Source organism: Malassezia globosa (assembly GCF_000181695.2).
Source record: "Malassezia globosa CBS 7966 chromosome Unknown mgl_sf_1.2, whole genome shotgun sequence".
NCBI lineage: Eukaryota > Fungi > Basidiomycota > Malasseziomycetes > Malasseziales > Malasseziaceae > Malassezia > Malassezia globosa.
Window position 1 is genome coordinate 195140 of NW_001849873.1, and position 27097 is coordinate 222236.

At 50.1% G+C, this 27097-nt stretch overlaps 11 protein-coding genes across 11 annotated transcripts; 6 read left to right on the forward strand and 5 right to left on the reverse strand.

Moving 5' to 3' along the window:
- Nucleotides 1-142: 142 nt before the first annotated feature.
- MGL_0741 (uncharacterized protein) lies at nt 143-2515 on the forward strand (the record flags this gene model as incomplete). Its single annotated transcript, XM_001732096.1, has 1 exon — nt 143-2515. The coding sequence occupies one exon, from the start codon at nt 143-145 to the stop codon at nt 2513-2515; it is 2373 nt and encodes a 790-aa protein (XP_001732148.1).
- A 203-nt stretch (nt 2516-2718) lies between these two features.
- MGL_0742 (uncharacterized protein) lies at nt 2719-3971 on the forward strand (the record flags this gene model as incomplete). Its single annotated transcript, XM_001732097.1, has 4 exons — nt 2719-2758; nt 2983-3742; nt 3807-3860; nt 3914-3971. The coding sequence occupies 4 exons, from the start codon at nt 2719-2721 to the stop codon at nt 3969-3971; spliced, it is 912 nt and encodes a 303-aa protein (XP_001732149.1).
- A 413-nt stretch (nt 3972-4384) lies between these two features.
- Nucleotides 4385-7990, forward strand: MGL_0743 (uncharacterized protein; the record flags this gene model as incomplete). The annotated part of the gene is made up of 1 exon (XM_001732098.1): nt 4385-7990. One exon carries the CDS (start codon nt 4385-4387, stop codon nt 7988-7990), a length of 3606 nt encoding a protein of 1201 aa, XP_001732150.1.
- Nucleotides 7991-9900: 1910 nt separating this feature from the next.
- On the forward strand, nt 9901-11579 carry MGL_0744 (uncharacterized protein; the record flags this gene model as incomplete). The annotated part of the gene is made up of 3 exons (XM_001732099.1): nt 9901-10744; nt 11179-11485; nt 11519-11579. 3 exons carry the CDS (start codon nt 9901-9903, stop codon nt 11577-11579), a joined length of 1212 nt encoding a protein of 403 aa, XP_001732151.1.
- Nucleotides 11580-11629: 50 nt separating this feature from the next.
- Nucleotides 11630-12583, reverse strand: MGL_0745 (uncharacterized protein; the record flags this gene model as incomplete). Its single annotated transcript, XM_001732100.1, has 1 exon — nt 11630-12583. The coding sequence occupies one exon, from the start codon at nt 12581-12583 to the stop codon at nt 11630-11632; it is 954 nt and encodes a 317-aa protein (XP_001732152.1).
- Nucleotides 12584-13486: 903 nt separating this feature from the next.
- On the forward strand, nt 13487-16249 carry MGL_0746 (uncharacterized protein; the record flags this gene model as incomplete). The annotated part of the gene is made up of 1 exon (XM_001732101.1): nt 13487-16249. The coding sequence occupies one exon, from the start codon at nt 13487-13489 to the stop codon at nt 16247-16249; it is 2763 nt and encodes a 920-aa protein (XP_001732153.1).
- Nucleotides 16250-18188: 1939 nt separating this feature from the next.
- MGL_0747 (uncharacterized protein) lies at nt 18189-19313 on the reverse strand (the record flags this gene model as incomplete). The annotated part of the gene is made up of 4 exons (XM_001732102.1): nt 18189-18266; nt 18393-18847; nt 18877-18937; nt 18978-19313. The coding sequence occupies 4 exons, from the start codon at nt 19311-19313 to the stop codon at nt 18189-18191; spliced, it is 930 nt and encodes a 309-aa protein (XP_001732154.1).
- Nucleotides 19314-19491: 178 nt separating this feature from the next.
- Nucleotides 19492-21039, forward strand: MGL_0748 (uncharacterized protein; the record flags this gene model as incomplete). Its single annotated transcript, XM_001732103.1, has 1 exon — nt 19492-21039. The coding sequence occupies one exon, from the start codon at nt 19492-19494 to the stop codon at nt 21037-21039; it is 1548 nt and encodes a 515-aa protein (XP_001732155.1).
- A 138-nt stretch (nt 21040-21177) lies between these two features.
- MGL_0749 (uncharacterized protein) lies at nt 21178-22202 on the reverse strand (the record flags this gene model as incomplete). The annotated part of the gene is made up of 5 exons (XM_001732104.1): nt 21178-21386; nt 21416-21799; nt 21838-22022; nt 22063-22126; nt 22163-22202. The coding sequence occupies 5 exons, from the start codon at nt 22200-22202 to the stop codon at nt 21178-21180; spliced, it is 882 nt and encodes a 293-aa protein (XP_001732156.1).
- Nucleotides 22203-22446: 244 nt separating this feature from the next.
- MGL_0750 (uncharacterized protein) lies at nt 22447-24321 on the reverse strand (the record flags this gene model as incomplete). The annotated part of the gene is made up of 1 exon (XM_001732105.1): nt 22447-24321. The coding sequence occupies one exon, from the start codon at nt 24319-24321 to the stop codon at nt 22447-22449; it is 1875 nt and encodes a 624-aa protein (XP_001732157.1).
- Nucleotides 24322-24799: 478 nt separating this feature from the next.
- On the reverse strand, nt 24800-26911 carry MGL_0751 (uncharacterized protein; the record flags this gene model as incomplete). Its single annotated transcript, XM_001732106.1, has 1 exon — nt 24800-26911. One exon carries the CDS (start codon nt 26909-26911, stop codon nt 24800-24802), a length of 2112 nt encoding a protein of 703 aa, XP_001732158.1.
- Nucleotides 26912-27097: the final 186 nt, after the last annotated feature.

The window sequence follows — 27097 nt, forward strand, 5'->3', positions numbered from 1 at the left end:
ATAAAACATATGTAGGCTGGCTAAAAGCTCAAGCACCCACAAGGTGCCGTAAGAAGTCAAAATTTGGAGTGTTGAGGGGGTCGAAAAACGTGCACGATGTGTGGAGGCGGACGTCTCCAGCGGTGGCCCATGGCTTCCAACCATGTCGTGGCTCAAGTCGGCAGTAGGCCGATCCAAGTCGAACGCACATGAGCGGCTCCCGCCGTTGCACTCACGCCTTGCAGACTGGACAGGTGACTTTCGAGATGCGAACAAGTTTGCTGAATGCTTTCTTGACCAGCTCACACTGCCTGGCGAAATATCCACGATGGCGTACGAGCCAGGCATGGGGTACTTGGCAGTCGGCACATCGGCCGGGACTGTCCATCTATTTGGGGCGCCATGCATTCGCATGGCCATCACGCTTCGACCTGCATTGCGCGTTAAACACCTTCTTTTTAAGTCAGACACGTACTTACTTATATGCATTGACGAGAAAGACAATCTGAGTATCTATGATCTGTCGAGGCGAGACCCGCACGGCTCAACTCTGCATGCGTCACGGCGCACAGCGCCAGGTCAGCCGCAAATGGCAAATGCGGATACGCCTATGCGTGTTGGTATTCATTCGGCGCGCAACGTTGTGTTGTGTGCTGAGGTGACAAGTGTGCACAGCATGTTGTTTCTCGGGCTGACGGACGGCTCTGTCGAGACATACGATCTCGAGCGCTTCAGCACAACGTCGTTCCGCATCCCGAATCTTTGGTGGAATGAGGAAGAGATCCTACGTCGTTCACAAGTGCCCAATGCGCCCAGTCGACTGCATACGCCACTGATCATCGATATCCAGACACACCCTCGAGATGCAGCAATTCTTCTGCTGTGCTATGAAGGTGGTGCTATCTTGTACTCTATTCGTGATAACGCGGCGTTGCATACGTTCCAGTTGCGCTTGCTTCCAGGTGCGCCAGGACCGGTGCCTGACGCGCCGATGGATGTTATCTGGAGCGAACGCTTGTGCCCAGCCACAGCGATTGCATGGAGTCCGTGTGGCTCCATGTTTGCGATGGGACATGAGAATGGTGCAATCTCATTCTGGAGTGTGAAAGAAGAAGACAAGCCCATTATGGTGCGCACGTTGGACGACATTGACATTGATCGGCCGGTCCTTCCAGAGACGCTCCCGAAGTCATCGGCTGGACCCCGTGAGCCCATCTTCAAACTTACTTGGTCGGCCTTTCCCGAGCAGGGCTGGTACGAGTACGGCGCACAAGCTGCTGGCGCATGGACAAGTTCAGCAGGCGCGTCACAAAATGACAAGACGGCATCAGCTGGAGACGGCAACGGCAACGGCAGTGGCAGTGGCAGTGGCGGCAATAATACCACTGGTATCACTTCACGAACCAGCCCACCTAACGGCACTGTGCTGACCATCATGGGTGGCACACCAGTGAACCAGCCAGCAACATGCCTGTACACATTCCACCTGTCCTCGCCCCCAGCGACCAGTGGCATCTTTGCAAGCCAGACTCCTGAAGCCCTGTCTCGGGAGCGTGCCGTGCTGCGCGATGCACTTCAGCCGTTCTTTGTGGGGATGTACAGAACGGCCAGTACGGTGGAAGATTTCTGCTTACTTCCTCGATTGAATCCCCACTTCCGCGGCACTTTTGATCCATATGCGATTGTCATCCTGGTGGGGCAGGACACGATGCTGCCATCGCTCGCTGTGCAAAGTACACGACGCGGCATGGACGTGTTTTCATTTCCGCCGCAGCAGGGCACTCGGGCGTATGAGCGCCTCTCGCTGCCACTGCCGTTAACATTCGCGGGACGTGGCACTGTCCTGGGTGCCTATGTGGCTACTGTACCTGTGGCTCAGTATCGCCGCCTTGTTCAGCAAGCGACAGAGCATGTGGTCGGCAGCATCAAGGACAACGAGCCAATGGGTGGACTGGCTAAGCCACAGCTGCACGGTGCCTTGCCTATTCACGCCCAAGCGCTTGCTCAGAAAGGACAGCCACGGATTCTCATCACGTGGCACTTGGATGGCCGTGTTCGATGGCATGATGTGAGTCCCCACTTGCTCCTGCTAGGCGACGAGGATCCACGGCGCGGCACGATCCTACGTGAGCCATTCCCTACGCCCCTACCCCATCTGACTGTATCGATTCGAGACGTCGTGATGCACCCGTCAGCCATTGGCATGCCGGCACTCGACGCGCTCCAGCGCTTCCCAATGCAAATACAGATCGCCAGCGTTCACATGGCATGGGATGCATTAGAATGTGCGATTTCGCTGACGACAGGCCATGTGCTACATATGGCGCTGGGCACCGGTACGAACATCAATACGTCGGCAGTGTCGCCTCTCATTGGCTCCATCCAAAACATGCACATGGACAGTGGTGCACCGTCTCAACATGCGTTCGAGTTCACATCCCTGGAGACGGTCGCTGACATCCACTCAGGGGGGCTTCCAGCCCAATGTCATGATGCAGCTTCTTCCTGGCAGTGCTACGTGCAGTGCGCTGTGTGATGTGGGTCTGTATGCCTGTGCGTATGGTGGCATGCTCGTTGTTGCCGATTGCCGCTCACAGGATGTTGTGGTCCGCGCTGGCTCAAGCAGCGCAGACTTCTTTTCCCGGCAGCTTGGCTCGCGCGAGGCAAAAATTATCGAAAGCGAAGGCAACGCAGAGATTATGTGGCTCAAGTTTAGCGTCTGCCGCACACTATCAGACAATGTGCTGGCGCTGCGCCTGCTCGTGGGACGTGCGAATGGGTATGTGACGATCTGGTCGTTTGAGCACGGCAGCCTCGATAGCTGGATGGGATTCCGTTCCGATGCCATGATGCTCGGCGTGGCTGGTCGTCCCGTATACGTGAACGTGCTTGGTTCGTCCGGTGCCGAAGCGTTAGCCACAGAGACGAGCGTGCAGCGGGCGAACATGGACCAGGTCAGCGAGGGCCCGAATGACAATTTGCACGACTTTTACCTGCTTTTAGTCGTGCACGCGCGCGAAGTTCACCTGTATGACCAGGTCACTGGCCAGCGCTTCGCACATGCAGACTGGCCGGACCCTGCTTTGGGTGCGCACGTCGTGGAGAGGCGGAATGCCAAGGTGCTGGTGGTTCTCGCAGCCAACAGTGTGTTTGTGTTGTCATTGCCACGCCTCGACACCGTACACCGGGTACAGCGCCATGTGCCACCAGGCCAAGAGGTCGTTGCATCGACACCGCAAGTGAGTCTGGAGCGCCAGGGCGATTTTATGGAGCTGACCAATGGTCAACAGCTGCGGCTGTGGTCCATTTTTGGCTCACTCCCTCACGCCGAGATGCCCAGCTTGTTCTTATTTACGCCACGTTCCCTTCCACTTCCGCCAGGTGCTGGCGCAACGGGGTACATCGCAAGTGTCGCTGGTTGGCTCGGCTCGTCAGCGGGCCAGTCGTTGTCACAGGGTGGCCAAATCGATGCACTCATCGGTGGCAAGCGCCGAGCCAAGTTGCCTAATTTGCCTCCACGCATGGTTTGGCAAAAGGATGACGACCTCAGCACCAATGCAGCTGGCTCAGCAGCTACAGGGATCCAGGGTCAAGGCACAGGTAAAGCAGGCTCTTCTCAAGCCGCGAGTACCGATCCCAATGCAAGCGGTGCTTGGCTAGCTAGTTACCAACGGCAATTCCTCAACTTTGCGTCTAGCAGTGCTCGTGCGCAAGCAAGCTGGAATATGCAATTACTCCACAAGCGCGATGAGATTCTTTCAGAGTACGTATGGGAGACTGGCATTCTCTCTTTTCAAGCGCTGGATCGTATTCGCTAACCAAGGCAGCCTTGACGAGAGCATGACGAATTTGGAGCGGGGCGCTAAGGACTTTTTCAAGCAGTACGTTGCTTCTTGTGCAAATGCTACTCATGTACGTGTACGCTAACTGACAGAACGCGGAACGCCGCACTTAAATCGGCTGCTAAGGAAAAGTTCAATTCATACTTTTAATAGACTTTGCATTCGACTCAACACTCGCCAAGGCCGAGTGCAAGCGAGACGACATATTCCCTCAGGCTTATGTTTCAGGAAAGATGGTGCTATAGCAGTTGTTCCACATGTCTATGCATCTCTTGTCCTCCTCGTTCGCAACATCAATCTCATCAGCCTCACATCCGCGTGTATTTATGTTCCGTAGTATATATGGTTAGGTTGCATGGCACTCGTTCACCTCTCCACCTACAGGCGACGCGCACACCTCCACTACACGGTAGGAGCTGAGCTCAGATGGACCTTGACCATAGCACGACTCTTTCGTCGACGGCGCCGCACGGCCTCATTGACTATTTCTACCAAGACTGCATCCGAAATCTTATCGCTTCGGCAGACGATCTGCCGGATCTGTCCACAGTTGTCTGAGCACGATGTCCAGCGCTATGACGCATCCATTGGAACGTGTGCTTACGTCTATGGACGATGTTGGCGAGGCTTACGTTGCATGGAATGCTGTTTCACCTGCTTGGCGAGCAGGGCCAGAGCTTGCATGGCGCCATGGCACCTACGTACCGACAGAAGCAGCCATTATACGCACATGCACGCCCGTTCTGTATGAGATTCATGCCTCCTATGCAGCAGCGCCGTTGTGTGGCCTTGCATCGTTTCGTAACGTGGTTAGTGCTGAGCTCTCATTCGTGCAAGCCACCGACAGTCCACAGAACAATGCTTCGTTTCTACTGACATTTTGGAATGAGGTGCTTTATGCACTTGCCTACATGAGCCCGATCACTGCGCTGCAGACCGTGCACCCGACTCAGGCAGGTGCCAATGAACGCACATGCAACAACGCAGCGAAGCAAAAAGCCGCTGCTGGAGCCACCGCGATGGTTCATATCGCTGCTCGCAATGGTCAACACTGGATTCGTCTGATGCCCATACGTCCTGATGCTCTCATGCGCGAATTTCGCGAGTATGAAAGCACCGTATCACTATCTGAGCCGCCTGCCGTCGACGAAGCCATGACAGAGAATTCTATCGTACGCTTAGCGCATGAGTTGAAACACGCAGCGGCTCAAACCTCTTCCATGAAGCCTACGCTGGAAATTATTTTGACTCGCATCACGCTCAGTGATTCCGGAAGCCTCTTTGATGCATGCCCTGCGCCTGAGAGTGTCTCATACTGGACCTGTCCTGAAACGGTGAGGATGCAGCGTCGCCTTCAAGGCATAGCAGATTATGCGGCTTCTTTGGGCGTGCGCATCACGTTTGGTGCTCATGAACCCATGCCGCTTCACATACCCATTCCACGACCTCCATCTACATCGGGAGATGCCCCGCCGCCCACGCAATGCATCAACTTGGACGTCAGCGCTATGGTCGCGATATGCAGCGATCTGTCTCACGGATTCCCTGTACATGTAGAAACGCATTCGAATCGTGCCCTATCTGCTCAAGTTTCGCATGAACGAAGCAGCTCCCTTCTTCAGGTTCTCAAAGATGCACTTGGCCACGCCCCGACGCAACTTGTTGCAACGCAAGAGGCCATCGATAAATTCGCTTCTATTGTCGATCGTGTCGCTTCGAGTCGTGAGTATGAGCGTGCGCGCTGGCTGCTCGGCTCGCGCCGAGCGCCATGCGTCGACGAGGCTTGGGCGCGTCTTTTTCCGCAGTCCGTGCAGGTGATCGATGACCTGTTCAAGGCAAGCGTTACGTGGTCAGATACCTCATACACGTGTCATTTGGAGCAAGCACTAGATCGTTTGAAGGTGCGACGTGCACGCCCAAAAAGCCTCAGTGCTTCGCCTCACACGGTACACACACTGCAGATGGGCCTCAAGAAACGCATCACTACGCTCCTTGCTCATTCGCATGGCGTGCAAGAGCTTCTAGAAGAGGCAGGACCCATTACTGGGTCAACCCTGTCACATGCAGTGATCTGGCTAATACAACCGCGTTCATTCACATCGTCTGCGCCCTCCTCTGTCTCACCAAGGCGTTCGAGCTCGTCCTCTGCCGAATTGATAACATCAGGGAAAGTTGGGCCCAGCAACTCACCCCCCTTGATATCTCGACCGTCTGCATCGACAGTGTCCCCATTGCCATTTCCATTGACAGCACGACGGCCCGCATGGAACGCATGGTTGAAAGTGTGGCAATGGATGCAAGGCCCAAAAATGCCCAAGCAGCACATCATCAAACATTATCCGTGGTGGCCATGGCAGCACTTGGAAGCGGCCTGGCTTCGATGGACTGCGCCACTCGCATGGAAACCACCCGCATCAAGTGACTTGCCACTCTGGGGCAGCGAAGAAGCGCCTTCCATCGAGCTTGAGCCAACCAACCACATGCACACGATACCCACACCACCTCCAGCTAAACAAGGCGGCACCCCTGGGCAGCGCTGGTGGGCCAAGATTGAGTGCGATTGGCAAAGAAACTGGCTTCATTGGATCATATTATGTGCGGTGTGTATCGGCTGGCTCTTTTGTTTCTCTGTGATGGTGCATTACACATGGTTCTCAGCCCGTATCCTAACGAACGAGGGTTGGCGAACGCCATCACCTTTTACATGTACAACGACCTTGTGGGGTCGAAATGATGAATGTGGATTAGACGGAAGCTCTTGCGCGCCTTTTTCCGATTCTACCATGACGTTCCAGTGTCCAAGTGGATGCGCAAAAACAACGCTGCTGAACCCACGCACTGTTGGAGACCAAGCGTACAACTATGTGCCCCTGGTCGTCGGCGGCAGCAATTCTACACCCTACCGCGCGGACTCGTTCATATGTGCGGCCGCACAGCACGCAGGAGTAATTGGCCGTCGTGGTGGATGCGGTATCGTACGGCAGATGGGATCATTTACGCACTTTGACAACAGTTCACAGAATGGCATTGATTCGGTTCCTTTTCCCTCCGTGTTCCCATCGTCATTTCTATTTTTGCATCCGCAAGACTCGCAGCATTGCACGGACGAGCGCTGGCGCTTGTATATTATAAATGTGGTGTTTCTGGCTGTCTTGACTTTCGTCGTAAGACCCATGCCACTCTTTCTTTTCTGGACCATGTCGTGTGTCGGCTTCTGGCACGTGAACTTGGTATCGGAGCTGCGAAGTATGCCGCCGCCGGTGGGCGCAGCCGCTGGCGACTTTGGACCTCATCTCTTCGTCTGCTTTGTCATTTGGCACTGCGCGCTAAAGCACGTATGGGGAGCGTTTCAGCACGTGCCTCTGGAGTTTGGCATTGGATGGCTCGGACTGTGGTGGATCGGTGTGCTGCTGGACGTCGTGTTTGCAGACGTCCCTCTCCAGCGGCTAACGGTGCACGACATATCGCAGCAGCCAGGCGCATTGTCATCGCTGGTTATCGTGGTGATTGTCGTGGTGATTTTAGCGTTCAATCAGGTGCGCGTCATCCGCAGTGTGGGCCTGCTCCCGAAGTTCTTGACGCTGTATATTATTGCATGTGTCGTTCTAGGTCTTTGTGCAGCTGTGCCAGGCGAAGTCGTTCGAATCCACCATTATGTGATTGGCCTTGCTCTTTTGCCAGCCTGTGGCTTTCCCACACGCATATCGATGCTCTGTTGTGCGATCCTCTTTGGCATGTATATTAATGGCGTCGCCCGGTGGGGCTTCGATGGCCTTTTACAAGACGAGGGCGTTGTTCGCGGTGATGCTGTGGGAGACTCTGCTATTCCACACTTTTCGATGAATCGGACGTTCACAGACCAAATGATTCGCTGGGCGCCCATTCCCACGGCTGAACAAAATGTTTGGTCCAGCTTCTCGTTGCTTGTGGATGATGTTCTGCGTTACAAGGGTCCAGCCACATCGTTCAATCTCTCGTCGATTTTAAATCATGACATTTTCGAGAATTCTAATCTTTTGAGTCAATCGCAAATTCATCAAAGCTTAGAGTCTGGCAAACATTTTCTCCGTCTTGCCTATTCTTCTGCCACCGACACAGGCGACTTTACGAAAGCCGCCATCGCATGGTTCAACGGCACTTTTATCAAGCCACCAGCAGGCCGAACGTAATACTTTTTTCCAGCCTGCTAGAAGTATGCACGCGTGTAGAATAATGCTATTTTTTCTCTCATACTGGGACGCGCCTATAGCTATCCAACTTTCGGACGCACTCCCATCTTGATTTGGGTATATATGATGTGTGCCAGACGCGTCGGCATCAGTGTGGAGGTGACAAGACGCAACTTGGCTAGCTTGACGAGAATCCGTGGTTCCCTTGTCTAGTTATCGTGCAGAGCGCAATTTTTGAGCCTTTTTTTTCTTATCCACGGATACCAACTCGACCATGTCGGGTGCGGATGGTGGGGAGAGTTGTGAAGAGCTTCTGAACATGTTGCATCAGCGTATGATATCCACGGGAGAGTGGTCGTCGCTTCTTGTCCAACTCCGTCGGATGCTGGAGGAGAGCGGCTGGGAAGCTCAGCTGCGTGAACAAGCTGAACGTACGGAACATCTAAGAACTAGCAAGGTCATATACTTACATTACGCAGGTGAGGCGCGATCACAAGATTCGCTACATATAGGTGCCATCGTCGACAAACTTGGCGGATATGCTCATGGTAGGTGCGCGAGCACTTCTGACGTCACGCTGAGCAGATACATTCCCGGAGTCGGTGCGAACCAGCATTTCTTCAAAAGTGCGAGATTTTTTAGATCGAAATCTCGAAGACGCATAATTGTATACTATGGCGCAACAGACGTGCCGTTCCATGCTCCATTTACTTGTCGTTCATAGATCGTGCGCTGTGCGTGCTTTAACTCCAATACATCCACCTTATGTGGCTCAATAATGACCAAAGCAAATCTGCTGAATCAGAATCCAATGCTGTTGCAACTGAAGAAACGTACGACTCGGGGATGGCGTTGGGTTCTCGAAGATTTCGCTCATGCGGCGACTGGATCTGATGCTGTGGTCGCGGAGTTGGCGACAAGGAAGACGATTCTGCCGTCGCGATTGGTGGGACAGGCTGCCCAGGCGGCGGGCCAAAGAACGTGTTTTGCATTCTTGGACTCAGCAACCTCCAGAAGCGCTCACGTTCCTCATCCCATGCGAAGTCTGCATCGGAAATCGCAAGTTGGGCATCAGGAAATTGCGCACGCCACTTGTGTGTCGGCGCCGGCAATAAGTAAGCAGCCCCTTGGATCCGAAACTACATGGATGTAAGAGTCGAACGGTCGCCCGTGCCACATCGTGTTTCCCTCTGAATAGTACGTACCTGAACGCGCTCAGGCGCGATGTACCAAGCGAGCTCTACAGGGGCATTCGAACAAGAAGCGATATCCATGGCTTTGCTTGAACGTACATCCGTGGTAAAGACAAGACGGTCGCTCGAAGCATTCTCATGTTGATCGTTGACGAATCCTCGGTGCACTACTTGACGAACACGGGGCATGCAGCCCGTTGATTCACTACAACTTAGAGTAGAAAACGCATAGAGCCCTGAATTAACTATTCGCGCTACGCACCGACACTCCAGTCACTTGCATGTTCAGTCAATGCATTTTGCAAGCGAGTCTTCCACATGTTTAACGGCGTGAAAGTTGGCCGGACAGAAATAAAGTCTGATAATATTATCTCTCACCTTTAAAAATTGTTGCGTGGGTGCATCTTAATCTTAGCTTCTCCATTACTAGCCCTATACCCCGCCACTATTTAAAACCAGCCCTCGCCATTACCCATGATTTTCACATCGCCATACAAACCTATTAAACTACCTCAAAACGAATCCTTACCAAAGTTTGTTCTTCGCTCCGTTTCAGATGAAGCAGACAATACACCAATCCTCTTTCCATCAATAGAGTCCCGCCGGTCCAAACCTGCACCGTTGACTCTAAAGCAAGTACGTCAAGGCGCATGGGGCATGGCCACGGGTCTATTATCAGAGAATATAGCCGGGCGGCCATGGAGAAAAGGAGACGTTATGGCATTTTATTCTGAAAATCAACATGACTACCTTCTAGCCGCTTTGGGTGTCATGATGACAGGGGCAATCCCTGCCTTGCTGAATCCCATGTACAAGCCAGAGGAGCTCGAGCATGTATTCAAGCTGACGAAACCTCGCGCTCTACTAGCCTCGCTAAATTCATACGAGAATGCAAAGAATGCCGCAGACTCATTGGCGAAACTCACTGGCGAAAATATAGATTTGTACGTGTTTGACGAGGAGCATGAGCACAGTTTCTACAAGCGGCTCGTGGAACCAGGCATCAAGGCTCGCGATGCGGGAGACAAGTTAGTGGAAAATGTCCAATTTGACCCTGCGAAGCAAGAATCTATGTTTTGTTTTAGTTCTGGCACATCAGGCCTTCCGAAGGCCGTGCGCCTCACTCACATGAACCTCATCGCGAACACGATACAAATGACCGTCACACTCGGCGGGCGTGTAAACAAGCCAACTTATGATCTATATGGCTGGTACGACCAGCCAGCAGCGCCGTTGCAAGAAGGAATTGATCAAGTACACTACTCATTGCTACCGCAGTTCCATTGTTATGGCATGATCACATCAATCATCAATTTACACACCCTTACTCCAGCCATCATTGAGGCCAAGTTTTCCCCTGAAAGCTTTTTCCGGGCCGTGCAAAAATTCAGAGTGACATTTGCATTCGTTGTGCCTCCGATCTTGATTGCCTTAGTTCGATCCCCTATGGCTGACAAGTATGATTTATCGTCGATCAAATCGTTGGCCTCGGGAGCCGCGTTTCTTAGTAAAGAGCTGTGCACTATGGTCAATGATCGATACGGTATCCGTATCACTGATGGTACGTATCCTCCAATATTGTATACACGTATATATGTATGTGCGAGTATGACTAACATACGCTTCAGGTTATGGAATGACTGAAAGTACGTCGCCATGCACCAGAAGGGCTAACAGAAACAGCGTCGCCGATTATTTCGCTCCAGACGCAGCAGGATCTTGGTTTGAACAAACTGAATGTGGGCAGACTTGTGCCAAATACCGAGGCGCAGATCATTGATGTCAACACAAAAAGACCAGTGGGTGTGAACCAGCGAGGTGAGCTACTGGTGCGTGGTCCTCAAGTTATGCTCGGCTACTTAAAAAATGACGAGGCCAACGCCCAAGCGTTTGCTCCTGACATGCATGACGAACATCGGTTTTTCAAATCAGGAGACATTGCGTCCTTCGATCAAGATGGTACGTTGTGCATGCAGACTTGTGCTAACAACACAGGCTATATTACTCTGCACGATCGTGTCAAAGATATTATCAAATACAACGGCTATCAGGTTGCAGCGTCAGAAATTGAAACCATTGTCAACTCGCTTCCATTCGTACTTGAGTCTGCTGTCGTGGCCAAGGTTGTGAAGGAAGATGTTTCCCATAACGAATTGCCATGGGCGTGCATCGTGATGAGGCCCGATAAAACATCGCTCTCAGAGAAAGAACTAACGAAGCAAGTCCTTGATACCGTAAATACCCGAGTCTCTGGTTACAAAAAGTTGCGTGGCGTGTCATGGACTGACCAGCTCCCTAAGAAGTATGTACACACGTGGTTACTGACAACTGTTAGTACGTCTGGGAAAGTTCTAAAGCGTGAATTGCGGAAGCAATTAAGTGAGACTGATAGTTAACGGAAATGGTTAAATTGGGTATTATGGTCCATACAGCTATAAACATTTCGTTAAGATGATTTTTGGTCCATCATTCGCAATGTGCTGACATCAGGCACCACGCCCTTCGTCTGCATGAGGTACGACACGGCATCCCATGCGCCTGCACGCACGGCAGTCGTGAGCATGGGAACATCCACCTGGCAACGGTCCGCTAAGCGCCGTCGTTTAGAAGGAACAGCGCCTTTCTCCGGTAAAGATCGCCGCGCGCGCGGAGGCTCTTGTCTGGTAGCCCGAACAACATCCAGAGCGTGTAAGTCGTCAACGATAGCTCGAAGGCGCGTGCGCCACTGAAACTCAAGTGCATCATCTTGCTCTACCAAGAGCCGAACAACAGCAAGCGAGCCTTTCTTACACGCCACATGCAAGGCAATGCTTTTTTTCAAAGAGGGGTCTGCACCTGTTGCCAGCAACAGGCAGACGAGGGGCGTGCTGTCCAAATGCACGGCCATCGCGAGTGGGTATCCTTGAGATGAATTTGGAGATGCGCGATGCAAGAGAATCATTCGCGCGATGAGCTCCAAATCAGACAAAGGGGGCAGCCGTACTTCACTCTCGGGCATACCAACGGGAGTAAGATCGCAAACATGACGAACGAAGGATAGAAGCAACCCGTGCTCCAGCGCAGGTGTTCCATCCAAATAAGAGGGCATGCTAACCACGACCGAATGACGAAACAGCCGCTCGGGTACGGCATGGCATGCCAGTCGAGTCGGCACAAGAGCTTGTGTTCCCTCAGGCATTGTCGCAAAGATGCCGTACAGCTGACAAATATTGCCGCACCATTTGCTACGAATGACTAGACGCTCCAACATGCGCATAACATCAGGTGTGCATATGCCGAAACGTGCCACAAAGGACAAAATATCACAAGTTGCAGCACGGCGTAACGCACTTGTAGAGCCCGACGTAGGATACGTTGTGGGCGCGAACATGGACCGCAGCTGAGGAGCAAGAGGGTTCATCCTGAAACCCTGCGTGAACCGAAGCGAATATGAATCCAGCCAGCAACAAAAAAGATATTCTGCTTTCACATGACGAGGGGCTAGAGCACAGGCATGCCACAAAACCCGACAAACGTATGCGAGACTAGAGCTCTTCGAGATGAGCAGAATGCGCCATATTATCTCTACGGGTAGTCGGTCAATTCGCCTTAACATGCATCCTGCCATGCAGGATGCAGTTTGGTCGAACTGAGCGAAAATTGTTCGTTGCTGGTTCTTTCATTCGCATGGATGCGCCCACAGTGACGTGATTGAGAATGGGGAGTTGAGTCTTCGCGCGGCTTAGTCACGTGTGAGATTTCCTTCTTCGGGCGCTTGAGAATGCGGGTGTGTGTTTGTGTGTTGATTGAGGTAAGCTAGTATCGAATTGGCTGCATAGAGTCAGTACCTTGCGCTACTCAATTCCATACGCTTGTAAGATTCAAGGAAATGATCCGTCACTTGGCCCAAAGATGGGTCAGAAAAGCGTATCATATGGAATTGAGAGAATTTATCCTCAATTTACTGCCTCCAGTTCTGCTTAATATTGCCCTTCTACCATTCGTGTTTGTGCGTCCGGTGCAAGAATGGGTGGGTAGCAAAGTTTTCCTAAGTTTCATGGTCTCGCATCTAGCATTCTTTCCTGTCGGAAATACATTCTCAGCTCATGTTCATATGACGGCGTTGACCTTACTTATTGCTGCGCTTTGGCTGGGATTGAGCTTTGTCATCGTGTGCGTACAGGTCTGGATCGATCAGCCAAACATTATCTACACGTCCCTCAGAACGCGTGGACTGGGTGCATCTTACGTATTTGCAACATTTTTTATTTCTGGGTACATATGGAGCCGAGTGCCGCGTCTTCGAGTGCCGATGCGTGTAGTCATGTTCACTCAAACATGGATCATGACGACGCCAATCTCGCAAATCACGTACCGCAATTTCTCCGACTTGTTTTTCCCCTTGTTCATACCGGCTGTACTTTCAATCTTCGCAAATCTAATGATCCCGCGTACAGCATACCGCACATATTTCCGATGTATGTCATCGGCTCTAGACGCTATAACAGGTCTCATGGAGATTTCAATGACGAACTTCGAGAAAGAGCTCGTCGAATGGCAAAAATTTGTCAGTCAAAATCCAGATAATTACTATGATGCACATGCATTTGAACAGTCTAATAATGTGAGCAGCTCACTCAAAGTCCTAAAAGAACGTGTAAGTGTCATGAACCGCGCTTTGTCTGCCTCTTTGCATGAGGTCACTTGGTGCATTATCCCTATTTCTGAAACAAATCATCTTAGGACATTTATTGTCGATACCTCAACATGGCTAAAAAGTGGAATGGGTTTGTCCATTCCGCAAGTGGATTTCGAAGATCCCCTCTTCGACGAAACTCGCGACGCGGAGGATGATGAAGTAATATCTATGGCAGAGTCCACCACGTCTCTTCGAATGACACTGTCTAACCCACAATCTATGTCTGTTCTACAAATGAACAAAATCGAAGAAGTCGCCCGCTCCTTGAGAGATTTGGAATCAGCTATTCTTGATGTCATCGGCTTATTGAAAGTTCTGATCAACAATTCTATTCATAACTTTTCTCAAACGTACCCGCGTTCTTCGAGTGTAACATTCGCAAAGGCTATTCATCATGCTCGCTTAGGCGACAGTGAAAAGTTCGGTAATCCAATGGAGATACTTTCAAATACAGAAAAAGAGTTGGAAAATGCCATGACTAAATGTAACATGCACTTGCATCTTCTTCTCAGGGCCCGTGGATTTAGGGAGTCTCACGAAAATCAAGCCCCAACACCGCCGGCCTCTGTAAATTCATCATCAGACCCAACAAAGAAGTCGGATGAGGAAGCGAAATCGACACAAGATCAATTCCGCAAACCGAATTTATTTTGCACTGACATGTATGTGGTATGTCAATTTTATTTGTCGCTTTTTCAACTCGCTAGGCGAGCGAAAAACACTTTGAATCTGTCGGTTCCTATGCTCGAGAAGCTGGTCAAGCGTCGACGAAGATCCATCTATCTGCCCCGATTTGATTTTCTACGGTGGATTCAATCGACCAGCGGCATTAGTCTATTTCAAAATGCCACAACTGACTTGTACTTACCGTCGCATTACGCAAATCGGGGACAAGTCGGCACAACGGATGACAACAACGATGAACACTCAGACAACATCGCTCACATATTCGAGAATCCCAACAAAAAGACAAAATATAAAACGTATGCACAAAATGTAGCTCACGCCATGAGAACCACACGCAAGAATGTCCGTGGCAATACACTTTGGTCGCATTTCAGGTATCGCGTGATCAGTATATTGCGGTCGTCCCCTGTCATGAATGGACGAATTTTCATTTCGACGGTGCTGCAACAAGTAAAACACTCAAGCCATGTCCGGTTCGCTCTCAAACTAGCGAGTGGTGTAACACTATTCTCTGCGATCGGATTCGTATATCCAAGACAAGATCAGTGGTGGCGCCAGTGCAAGGGGCCTTGGCTATTGATTGCGTACACTTGGTCACTTGAAGCGACAACAGGAGACTCGTTTCGCATCGCTATCTTCCGAATCATCGGAACAATTCTGGGTTCACTGTTTGGATTTTTAACGATGGAGATCTCGCGCGGAAATCCGTGGGGAATTAGTGTCATGATCAGCTTTTTTTCTGTTATCGCCATCTTGATACGCATGCGACCCAGTCTCGTTCCCGTCGGCGCTCTGACAGGCTTTACGACGCCACTCGTGGCAATATTGGCATACCAAAGTCCGCGAGGTGACGCGCCCATACATGAAGCACTTTTACGTGGGTACATGAACCTTCTTGGTATTGCTGCTGCGCTTGTCGTCAATTTGGTGTTTTGGCCGTATCATGCTCGGACTCAGTTGATGTACAAATTGTCAGATACATCTACACTACTCCAAAACTGGTATTTGACGATGGCGCGGCAAATGCTGTACAGAGGGTTTAAATCTTCGCCCAAGCTTCAAGCTGGTTACATCGAGTTGGAGAAGTCAATCCGCTTGCACTTGACAAGCTGTGAAGCACTTATGCGCGTCATATCGAGTGAACTCAGTCTGGTTCCCAAGCCGATCAAGATCATGCATCGCATTTTCGAGCATTTGGAAATGATCTTCACGTTGTTTATGACTTTGCGAATGTGTCGAGAACAGGAGTATCGAACTGGAAGCGAACTCGCTGTATTACAAGTGCTGCACCTGCGTCAGGAGCTGATCTCGTCTGTGGTGCTGGACTTGTGGCTTGTGGCGCAATCCATGATCACTCGGGCGCGGCTACCACAGTCACTACCTTCGACAAAACGCTCGATGGAAGAGGGGATTTCAGCGACCGCCCTTGGATACCATGAGCTTGTATACTATAACTCGCCTAATAATATTTCCTCACAAAGACCCATTTATGATGGACCTTTTCTCCGTCAAGAGGCATATCCTAAATTATCTAGCACGTCATCATATGGTGAAAGGGGCTATGCGTCACACACGCGGACAATGGAGGATACGATGTTTCTGCTAGCAGAACATTCCATATTGTCGCAGATTGTTTTCTCTTTGGAGTGTCTTTTGCAGCTTATGCGCTTCATGCTGGGCGAGCTGCGTCTTGTAAACTAACGGATATTATCACATATGCACATTTACCCATTCATAGTCACAGACAATTACGTTTACCACGTAGAGCAGGATATGAAGAGTCTGAAGCTTGTAGGATTGACATACTCTCCATTTGGCTGAGAGTCATGCGCCCGTGCATGAGATAAGCTTTGATGCGCCCCTTTTGTTAGTTAGGTGAGCTAACGTACTTCATCCGACTCGTAACGCGTCCGTTCGATCTCATCTCGGAACCATGCTATTGTTTCATGTCGCGCACTCAGCGTCGGAGAAGCTGCACGCGTAAATAACGGCATTCACGCTTACCTCTTGTGGACCGGAGTAGGCTCCTGTAAAGTGACAATACTTTCGCTTGGTGCAAGAAGCTTTTCAGCGAGGGCCCACCCTCCAACATGCTCGCTCTCCGAACTTATGCAAGTCACGAAGCGTCGTGCACGGTGAATGGGATTAGAGACAACTGCGTCGAGCCAGTGTCACAAAAAAGATCACGTGCTTTGTAACGCGCGCTAGCGCGACTGAAAAGACGTTCAAACAGCGGCCTTACGAGTTCTCTTCGTGCGGCAATGTCGTCCACTTCGTGTTGCTCACTGCGCAGTGCAGGTGCGTATATCGTCAAAACTAACATATAGCCTAGTTGCATGCTCGATTGCCTGTGGGTATTCAAAGGGCGTCTAGATAAAGCGACACCAGGGGAAGTGCCATTCCTCGTGCTTGCTCATAACGAGCAAGCCCGCTCGGGCATCTTAGCGCCCGCTCGTCCGTTTGCACACTCGTCAGACGGGTGATGGGTCGGTAGTCCGTACATGCTACGTAGAAGAGTAATAATGGTAGCTACTGAAAGAAGAGAGGGCTGGCCAACTTGCACGCGGAGTAAGGTGCATGAAATAGAAGCGCTATGTTGACATCAAGAATGGCACAAAATGATATGCAAAGTTGACGAAAAAAAAAATGCGTTGGATGATGCTGTCTTCGGATTTCATTTGACGCTCGACAGAGGCGGCCAGCTTCGCTTTACGTAGGAATTTCTAGTGATCTTTTCGCGTTAAATGTGCATGCCTTTAGCGGATGCGCTCTCCACTCGTTCGCTACGCATGTCTATCGAGTTGACCGATGCTACGGCAGGTGACTGGTCCGCCATATCGACAAAGTTCCATTGCAGCTTACAAAACACAAATTCATAAGCACGGCAACATTAAAAAGCATTCAGGGATGGCACATCAGCGTCGACCCACGTTTCGTTCAGTGAATACCCAGAGTTTTGCCTCATGGAAAGTGCCGCAGCTTAAGGAAGAGTGCAAACGACTGGGCTTGATTACCTCACAACCAAAGCAAGGGCTCATTGATTCGCTTCATGAATACTATAAAACGCATAGTTCATCTATCGTCATGGATACGGAAAAGTCGCGGAAAATGCCTGACGATATGATTGTCATATCTGACTCAGATCTCACAGACCACTCAACGAGTGTAGAAATACTGGAACACTCGACGAGTGATCAGTCTCGCAAAAGCATGCAAGAAAGCGAACTTAACAAGGCGGTTGCACAAATCCAGTTAGAAGACGATTCTGCTGTATCAGATATATCGTCTTTGTCTAGTGATTCAACACCGTTCAAACACGACTTCGACACATATGAAACAGATTTGTACAGCCCCCGAGCCAATACAATGGATGAGCCTATGTGCCGGATCATATTATCAGATGAACAACTTTACAGACGAATTTTGTTGATGGAGCCAATAAGCCTAGATGAGTTCATGAGCGTAGCGCAACGATCTGGTGTGTTATCCAACTCTATCACAAAGAATCGGGCAAGGCTTCGGACGTGGCTCGATTGTCAAGGTATATGTTTTTACGAAGCTGAGCTTGCGGGCTAGGTGTCTACATCGGTCTCAATTATCTCGAACCTGAATTTGCATCAGCAATAGTCCAGACTAATACTCACTGAACCACAAAATACACTTGCCCCGTCTTCAAATTCTTGCACACATAGCGGACAGGCTGACCGCGCCAGTACCGCTGCACTGCAAAATTAGTACGGCACATGCTCCTGTGCGTCTCATCACTTACAGCTGATACGCATTCCTCCTAAAGGAATAACAGCCTCCAACCTGGTTGATGGTAAGATGATCACGATTCACGTACGTGTTGAAATCGATCTGCGGTTAGTCTCCTTGCCGCTTTCTTATCGCTACGCACAAAACCATTGCCAAAATCGGCGGTAATAACATCATCAGGCGTTACGTTGAGTTTCTTTCGATTTGAAGCGGAACCGAGCCACGACATGCGGTGCTGTCTAGCCTTGTCATTGTTAGAGAACGTTTTGACAACATTTTCGTCCACTTCCATATTACGGTCCAGCTGAGGTTCCTTTGCATCAGGACCGGAGTGATAGAAAAGCGACGATATGTCGTCTTCTAGAAACGTTTCTTCAGAATTTGGCTGAGGAAACTTGGGCCAAGCATCGCGTTCGAAACACTCTTTGGCCGATGCGCACGATGAGAACGTGCCCTCAACAGCACGGTCAGCCTTAGCGCGAAATACTGTGGAGAGAAATGGTGATAAGGCCCATGGCTTATCTCCATACAAGTCATGCTTGACTGAATTCATCGTTAGCACAAGGACGTACGATTTGGATCGATGAATGATGCGAAGCGCAAGACTAGTCCCATTCCGTACGGAAGGGAATCCTAGTATATCGTAAGTGGAAAGATAGAGATAACGACGTACGCGAATGGGTTCATCGAACTCATTTCCGAATACTAGATCGTTGGCATTCACACCAGCAGGGAAGCGACCTTGCATTTGAATGCTATATGACATTTGTGAGCCATATGGCATGGAGAAATATTTAACATCCTCGAGGTATTCGACATTCTCAGGTAGTTCTCCATGAAAATTCTTTACCCGAACAGTTAATTTACCTTGGAAGCAGTCTGAATCAATCACAACAGGTTTATCGTCATGATTGACAGCCACTAGCTCTAGCTTGTTCGCCGTGGGACCTGCCGAGATGCGTAGCTTAGGTGCCATGCTTGTGTGAAAGAGGACGTCCATGTTCTTCATGTCTATTCAAGTAGGCATCCAGATTATCTAAACAGCACGGGCCAATTGGTGACGCAATCCAGTGACAGCTGCGCCAACACAAGTGAGGGCGGGGAAAGAAAGCGCCAAACGAGCGATCGGTTCCGTTCACGATCCTTGCAAACATCACGATGGGCAAGGTGCGTCATGAAGCTATAATATGACTAACGCAAAGTTCTTGGACAAGCTTCACGATGTGTTTCACAAAACTGAGACACATGCGCCTAAGGACGTGACGCCATGGAACGAGCCCATTAGCAAGCGATCAAAATATGCCATTCGTAAACAACGGGGCGTAAACTTGGGCTCTTGGTTTGCACTCGAAAGCTGGCTTACGGGTAGTTTGTTCCAATCACTGAATGAATCGGGTAGCTGTGACATGGATATCGTCAAGGGAATGAACTTAGAGGAAGCAAAACAGCTTCTCGAGCGTCACTGGGACTCGTTCATCGATGACGGCGATTGGAAATGGATGAAGGCGCATGGCATCAACTCCGTGCGCATACCGATTCTGTACGCGCATTTCCTTGCTGGGAATAAAGAGCACACCAAACTCTTAAAGGGGACAGACTATGCATCGTTCGCAACTGTATATGAGGGTGCCTGGCAACGCATCGTCGCAAGCATCGAGAAGGCTGCTTCGCTTGACATTGGAGTGCTAATCGACTTGCACGGTGTACCTGGTGGACAGAATGGTGACAGTCATTGCGGTAAGAGCGACGGTAACGTGAGCTTTTGGAACGGGCTGCATGCGTCATCAAACCGCAAACTAACAATCCAAATTCTTACCGCACTTGCTGAAGCTGTTAGTCAATATGACAATGTGATTGGTCTTGAGCTCATGAACGAGCCTCAAAACCACAGCTGTCTGGAGGGCTTTTATGTTGATGCGATCAAGGCAATTCGCGCTAGCTCGAGCCCTGCTGTCGCCCAGTTGCCTTTGTACATCGGTGATGGCTGGGACACGAACCACTACGCTAAGTACGTGGGCAAACACAGCGACATAGGCAACCCGCTTGTCTTGGACCATCACATGTATCGCTGTTTCACGTCGCATGATCATCGAACTTCTGCCGAGCAGCATGCTTGTGATCTTGATATAGGAAAGCAAGGCAAGACGGCATGGTGGCTCAAGGGCATTTCCGAGCACGCACAAGGCGCTATTATCATCGGCGAATGGAGTGGCGCTTTGAATCCTGGTTCTTTACGTGGATGTGCCAACCACTTGGATGCACTTAAAAGTTGGTCACATGCTCAGTGGCATGCGTTTGAATCTTATACGGCTGGTTACTATTACTGGACATTAAAGAAGGAAGGGGGCCCTGATCCCGGATGGTGCTTTTACACCGCTGTAGAGAAAGGTACAATGCCTCCGTCACTGAACCCTCTCGATGGAGGTCACGTGGACTTCAACGCTCTCCATCAGCAGGGTGTTGAACTTGCGCAGCGATGCCTCCAGGAACACACCAAGTACTGGGATTCGAAGGGCGGAAACTATGATCATGAACAGTACAAGCATGGATTTGAGATGGGCTGGAAGGATGCCCTCGAATTTCTGCAAGAGGGTGCAGAAGTTGGACTTCCCAACCAGCTCGCAAAACTTCGCTTGGCTTCGTACGAACAGGACCATGACTCCAAGAATGCTTGGGAATTTGAACACGGTTTCAGACAGGCATTGGAAGCCTTTCGACGGACCTTGTACGGTTGAGATAGCTATGGCCACATAATTTCAATTGATTTTCATTTTTTGTACAAATCTTCTATACATCACTCGCATTTTTGGCACTTGTTTTCTTTCCATTTTCTATTGCCTGCAATAGTTCTGTCTTGAAGACTATCTCTTCCTTTATTCTTCCTCTTCTTCATGCATATTGAGTGTTACGCCGTATTTGTAAGAATCAGGATTTTGAGGTACATAATAATTAGAAGCTTCAGACACGGCGTCGGAAGTTGTTGGCATAGTTGCAACATTGTTATTCACGTATTCGTCATCGTGACCTTTGGATGCTTCTGATGGCATTTCATCCCATTGCTTGCGTGGCTGAGGGATACGATCTATGCGTTAGTAGCTCTGTGGAACATACGTAATAGTCCGTAGCCCATGCCGCACCCCAGAAGGCCCTCACCACCCCAATCACGGTTGGGCACAATCATGATCTCGCGCGTATGGTCGTAGTCACTGTTGTAGACATAGAGAGAGAGTTGATGGTTCACATATTGTTCCACAAGTTGGAAAAAGTCACCCTCACTTTGAAGTGGGCCACCTGTCCATCCAATAATATAGTCACCATAAGGTACGAGCCCTGCCGAATCAGCAGGTGAGCCTTCTATTACGTCCAGGACATGCCACACATGACTCACGGTCTCGAGCGGGTTGCAAAGACGCAGAGTTAGACCTAGTAAAGATGGTTGTGCCCCACTTTGAGATTGGTCGTCAGACCATCTGCGAGAGGGGACAATGCTGACGTCTGAAGTATATGTCAAATAACATGTCATGACGACGCACCTCGATATTCCTGATGTTTGGAGTTCCACGTATTGATAATGATCGTGCGGCCTTCATTCTCTTCGACAGTGGACCATTTAGCATTTGGTAGCTTAGTATCGGAAGGAATACCGCGCGGGAATTCAATGCCAAGATCCGCAAGCGGGCGCCCATTAATACCAATACAAAAGTCAAAAAACGGCTCACTGTAATGCGTTGGCAGTTCATTCAATTCATGCAACGTACAAGCCGGCATACTGAGCAGGACTTCTCTGAGCAACGCGAATAACATGATACCCCTGCTTCGGAGCTAAAAAGAAGTTAGTTTGGCGTTACTGAAGCATACCTAGTCCGTCCGACTCAATACGGCTCTCGTTCGCACCCATAAGTGAGTCAAATACGGTAAAGTCCTAGTTACCTTCGCCGTCGGCACGGTGGAGATCTCAACTTTCAACCACGTGGTGTAAGTTAACTGAGAAAGACAACTGAGATGTCTCTTCATAATCTAGCGTCGCAGTTCTTTCTACAATCCATGAAATATAACCTTTTCATGAACTACCTGAGGAATGATGTGTGGAATAGTGTTCAATAATAAAAATCTTGCCACAGTGGCTCTCATCATTACGAAACTTAGTTGCCAAGGATAAGATCGGCGGCAATTTCGGCAATACCGTACACTACCGACTCCAAATGGCATGACATCGAAAGGGGTGGAATTGAGGCATCAGCGACACGCAAGTTGCTTGTACCATGTACCTTAAGATTAGGGGCAACAACACCTCCCTCGCTCCTCGGCAACATCGAGCAGGTGCTACTTGGATGGTATTCGGTGCCGGCATTTTCGCGAATCCAGTTTTCAAGGTCCTCATTCGACTGCACGTCAGAGCCAGGTGAGTCCTCGTGGGCAATGAGGTCCTTGAGAGGAGACTCTTGTGAAATCTTGCGAATCAGTTTAAGTGACTGGCGCAACATAGTCATGTCCATATCCTCCTTCAAGTAGTTCGGGTTCATCAGAGGCCACTCGAAGGGATTCTTGTTCTTAATTCGAACATAGCCACGCGACAGAGGGTGTTGCAGAGCAGCTTGGATGTTAATACTGCCGAAGATAAGATTGCCTAGAATCTCCACAGGCGATACGACATCTTCGCCGAAGACGTGCTGAGCCATAGACTCATAGGTCTTCTCGTGGCCCCTGCGCACAGCCTCATTCTTCTTGCCTTCACCGGCAAGCTCACGGGCACGCGCTTGGAGCTTGGAGCGCACGTGATCAGGGTGCTTGAAAAGACTCTCGAAGTTAACGTACGACACAGCAGAGTTGACGTAAGAATCAGTCTTCTTGTTGCCAGTGATCTGTTGAGGTGCAACGTCCTTGTCGTTCTTAGCACGGAAAGACAGGCCGAAACTAATATGATCCTGAAGATTCTCACCGACACCAGGCAGGTCAACCACAACATCAATACCGTGACGGTTCAGTAGATCTGAGGAACCAATACCTGAGAGTTGCAGGATCTGAGGAGTGTTAATCGCACCAGCGCAAAGAATAACTTCCTTGTTGGCGTGTACTGTGTGCTCCACTTCGTCTACACTCGCTTTGTAGTGCACACCCGTGGCTTGAACGTGGTTCTTGTCAGAACGGTCAAAGATAACCTGGGTTACCAGGTGGCCAGTGAGAACTTGCAGGTTGTTACGGTCAGAGATTGGATCCAGATACTCGTTACGCGAGAAGCTGCGCTGCCAGTTACGCTTGTTCATAGACGAGAGTGCAACATATGTACCATGGTTCTCGCCGTCATAGGCATCCTTGACTCGGGGGACAGCTACTTTAGACGCAGATTCAATAAAAGCACCGACGGGCCCATACGTTACAGCGGGCCAAGTAGTGTGAATTGGGCCATTCCGTCCATGCGACCTACCGTCATACTCAATATGGGCTTGTTCGCGAACACTCTTAAGAGGAGTTTGAAGCTTCTCGCTCTTCTTCATACCATTAAGCAGGTTGTCCCAACCCCAGTGGTTCCAGCCGTTTTTGCCGGCGAGCTCGGCCCAAGCGTCAGCTTCTTCCCGACTAGGACGAACATAGTAAAGACCGTTGATCGCACTGCTACCACCAAGGACTTTTCCACGGGGCCAAGACTTTTCCTTTCCATTCAGATGTTTTTGGGAGGTTGTCTTGTACTGCCAGTCGTACTGTGTGTTGACAGCAGAGTCATACAACATGGCTGAGGGGACGATAAACTTGTCGTTGTCCTCATAGCCAGAGGGTCCAGCCTCAATGACAGCCACTGAGTTAGAACCATCAGCAGAGAGGCGATTAGCCAGTACCAGACCGGCTGTACCACCACCAACAATCACATAGTCAAAAGATTTGCCATCGATGTCCCAACCATTACCAGTTGTCGCGCGCCTAGTGTAATTATGGACCTCGCCGACATATGCCGATACTTGTGAAATAGAGAAAACAGAAACCACTGAGAGGGCAGCGGCCCAGCTGAACAATCGAGTCATCGTAGCACCCAGCAGTTCGAGGCAATGAGGGGAGGGAGCGGGAATATGTCTGGCGCTGGAATCTACTTGGCATTATTATACCCATGAAATAAACAACACCACTGTGGCGAAATTGAACAGTCTGCCAGGGCGCGTGCCGACGCACCTGTCTGCAAAGAAACTCTGACATGTTCAGCCAACATGCGTAGCTGTGCATTCTACTCGTGGAATTCCGGCGGCTAGGGCAAGTCAGAGAATGTCTTGCATCCAATCCATTCCAAGCACTTTGGCGTTCTTGCATGGGCAAGTCTGTATTTTACTCATGTGTACGTAATCATGTTGGAACTATCACTATTAACTCAATCCAACCCCAGTGTCAAAAGATTGTGCAATTCTTCGATTGTCTAAATTATCTATGCAGCGTACTGTACTACTTTTATGCAACAGTGCTCGTAGCAGCGGTGGAAAGAACATAAGAAGGAAGTATTTATATATGAAGTTAGAAGGAGATGTAAAATGTGAAAAATGCAACAACAACGCTCATTAGAATGGTAGAGTAAACTTTGGAGCTGGTGTACAACGTGGAGCTCGCGTCTTGAGCATTGTTGTCGGAGTCACTTTTGCCAGTCGAATTTTTTGCGCCAGCGCTAGCTGCGCCTCCTGAATGGCCATCTGCGTCCTTAGCATTGCCATTATCTTTCTTTTCGCCGTCGCCACCAGAGTTTGATTGTTTGTAAGCATCCAAGACAACTTCAGCACCAACCTCAGCGACGCCGTATACAAGAGACATGAAATGCGATGCGACCACAAAAGGCACCACAGAGGCATCTATGACACGCAAGTTCGACGTGCCATACACCATAAGGTTCTTGTCAACAACACCGCCTTTGTCCTGAGGAAGCATCGCAGCAGTACCACTCGGATGATACTCAGTGCCGACGCGATCACGAATGAAGTTATCCCAGTCTTGATCAGACGTCACGTTTGTTCCAGGATGAGTCTCCTGGTCCAAGAACGAATTCAGAGGCTGCGCCTGTCCTACTTCACGTGCAAGCTTGAATGCACCTCGAAGCATGTCCAAGTCCGAACTTTGTTCAAAGTAGCGGGGGTCAATGTCAGGGGCCTGGAATGGATCATTCGAGTTCACTAACACATGACCACGAGAGAAAGCATGCTGTAGAGCCGATTGAACCTGAACCTGGCCAAATGCCATAGAGAAAAGCATCTCAATGGTTGCGACGTTCTTTTGGATAACCCCAAGCACAGTCGAGTATGTCAAGTCGTAGCCTTTCTTGGCGGCGTCCGTGCCATTGTATGCATCGACAGCCTTAGATTTGTTGCCCTTCACTTGGTCGATATACGAGTTCCATTGATCCTTGAGAACTTGTGAACCATTCACATATGCAACTCCATTGTTTGTGTAAGAGTTGACCTCCTTTGACTCATTGGTATCCGAAGGCGGCATCTTTGTGCTATCCTTAGGGTGCCATTCGACACCTCCAGAGATGTGGTCCTGAAGGTTGTAGCCAACAGCTGGGGATTCGAGCACAACATCGATGCCTTTAGATTTCAAGAAGTTCTTGTCACCAATACCAGACAGCTGTAAGATCTGAGGCGTATTGATAGCGCCGCCGCTGACGATAACCTCGCGACCAGCTTTGACGGTGTATTCGTCAGAGTTAGGGTCCGACTTGAACTTCACATCGGTAGCCTTAATCTGCTTACCACTTGTGTCAAATTCGATTTTTGTAACCAGGTGGCGAGTAAGAACATGAAGGTTCGAGCGATAAACGTAAGGGTCATAATAACCAGTGCGGGCAAAGCTACGCGTCCAATTAGACGGGTTGATGTTCAAGGTTGCCACGTAAGTTCCAAGATTAGTGCCACCGTAGGGGTCCTTGGCATGCGGCGTGGCAACGCTCGAGCTGGCATTAACAAACGCACCGACACAGTCGTATGTCACTGCAGGCCAAGTAGAATTGATCGGGCCATTCATTCCATGGGAGTCTGGGTTGGGTGAAATTTGATCAATTTGGGCCACAGAGTCCAGCGGTGCGGTGAACGCTTCTGACTTTTTCATGGCCCTGTACATGTTATCCCAGCCCCATAGATCCTTAGCACCGATCATGTCGCCCCACGCATCCTGCTCGTGGACACTGTGACGAACGTAATAGAGACCGTTGATAGCACTGCTTCCACCGAGAACTTTCCCGCGTGGCCATGGGGCAACCCTATTATTCAACTGTGGTTGCGGAACCGTCTTGTAATGCCAGTTCATGTACGTTTGACCCGGAGAGTTGTACAAGTTCGCAGCGGGTGGCAAGATCTTCTCGGACTCGTTCTTGGCCGTCCCAGACGTACCAGCTTCAATTACAGCCACTGTTATATTGGGATTCTCAGTCAAGCGCGACGCGACCACAAGACCGGCGAGACCACCACCAATAATCACATAGTCAAATGTTTTCCCATTGAACTCAGAAGCATCTGTTGAAGCCGTATCACGTTTACGAAGCTCGCGGCTAAGACGAGCAACGGAGACATCACTTGCAGAGACAACAGCAGATGCGACAAGCGCTACGAGGACCAGCAAGAATGGCGTCACGCCCAACATCGTCACTGATGCTGAATGTGTTTCCAGCCAAACGTAGCAAGAAGTTAAAAATATATGGGTGGCATTAGTCTTAAAATTGGCGTTCGTACACGTGTGTTTATGCACAGACGCGCACCGCTGGAATCCCGCCACGCATGTGGCAAATGCCCGATTTCAAATCAGGGACAAAATCGGATCCAAGTATGA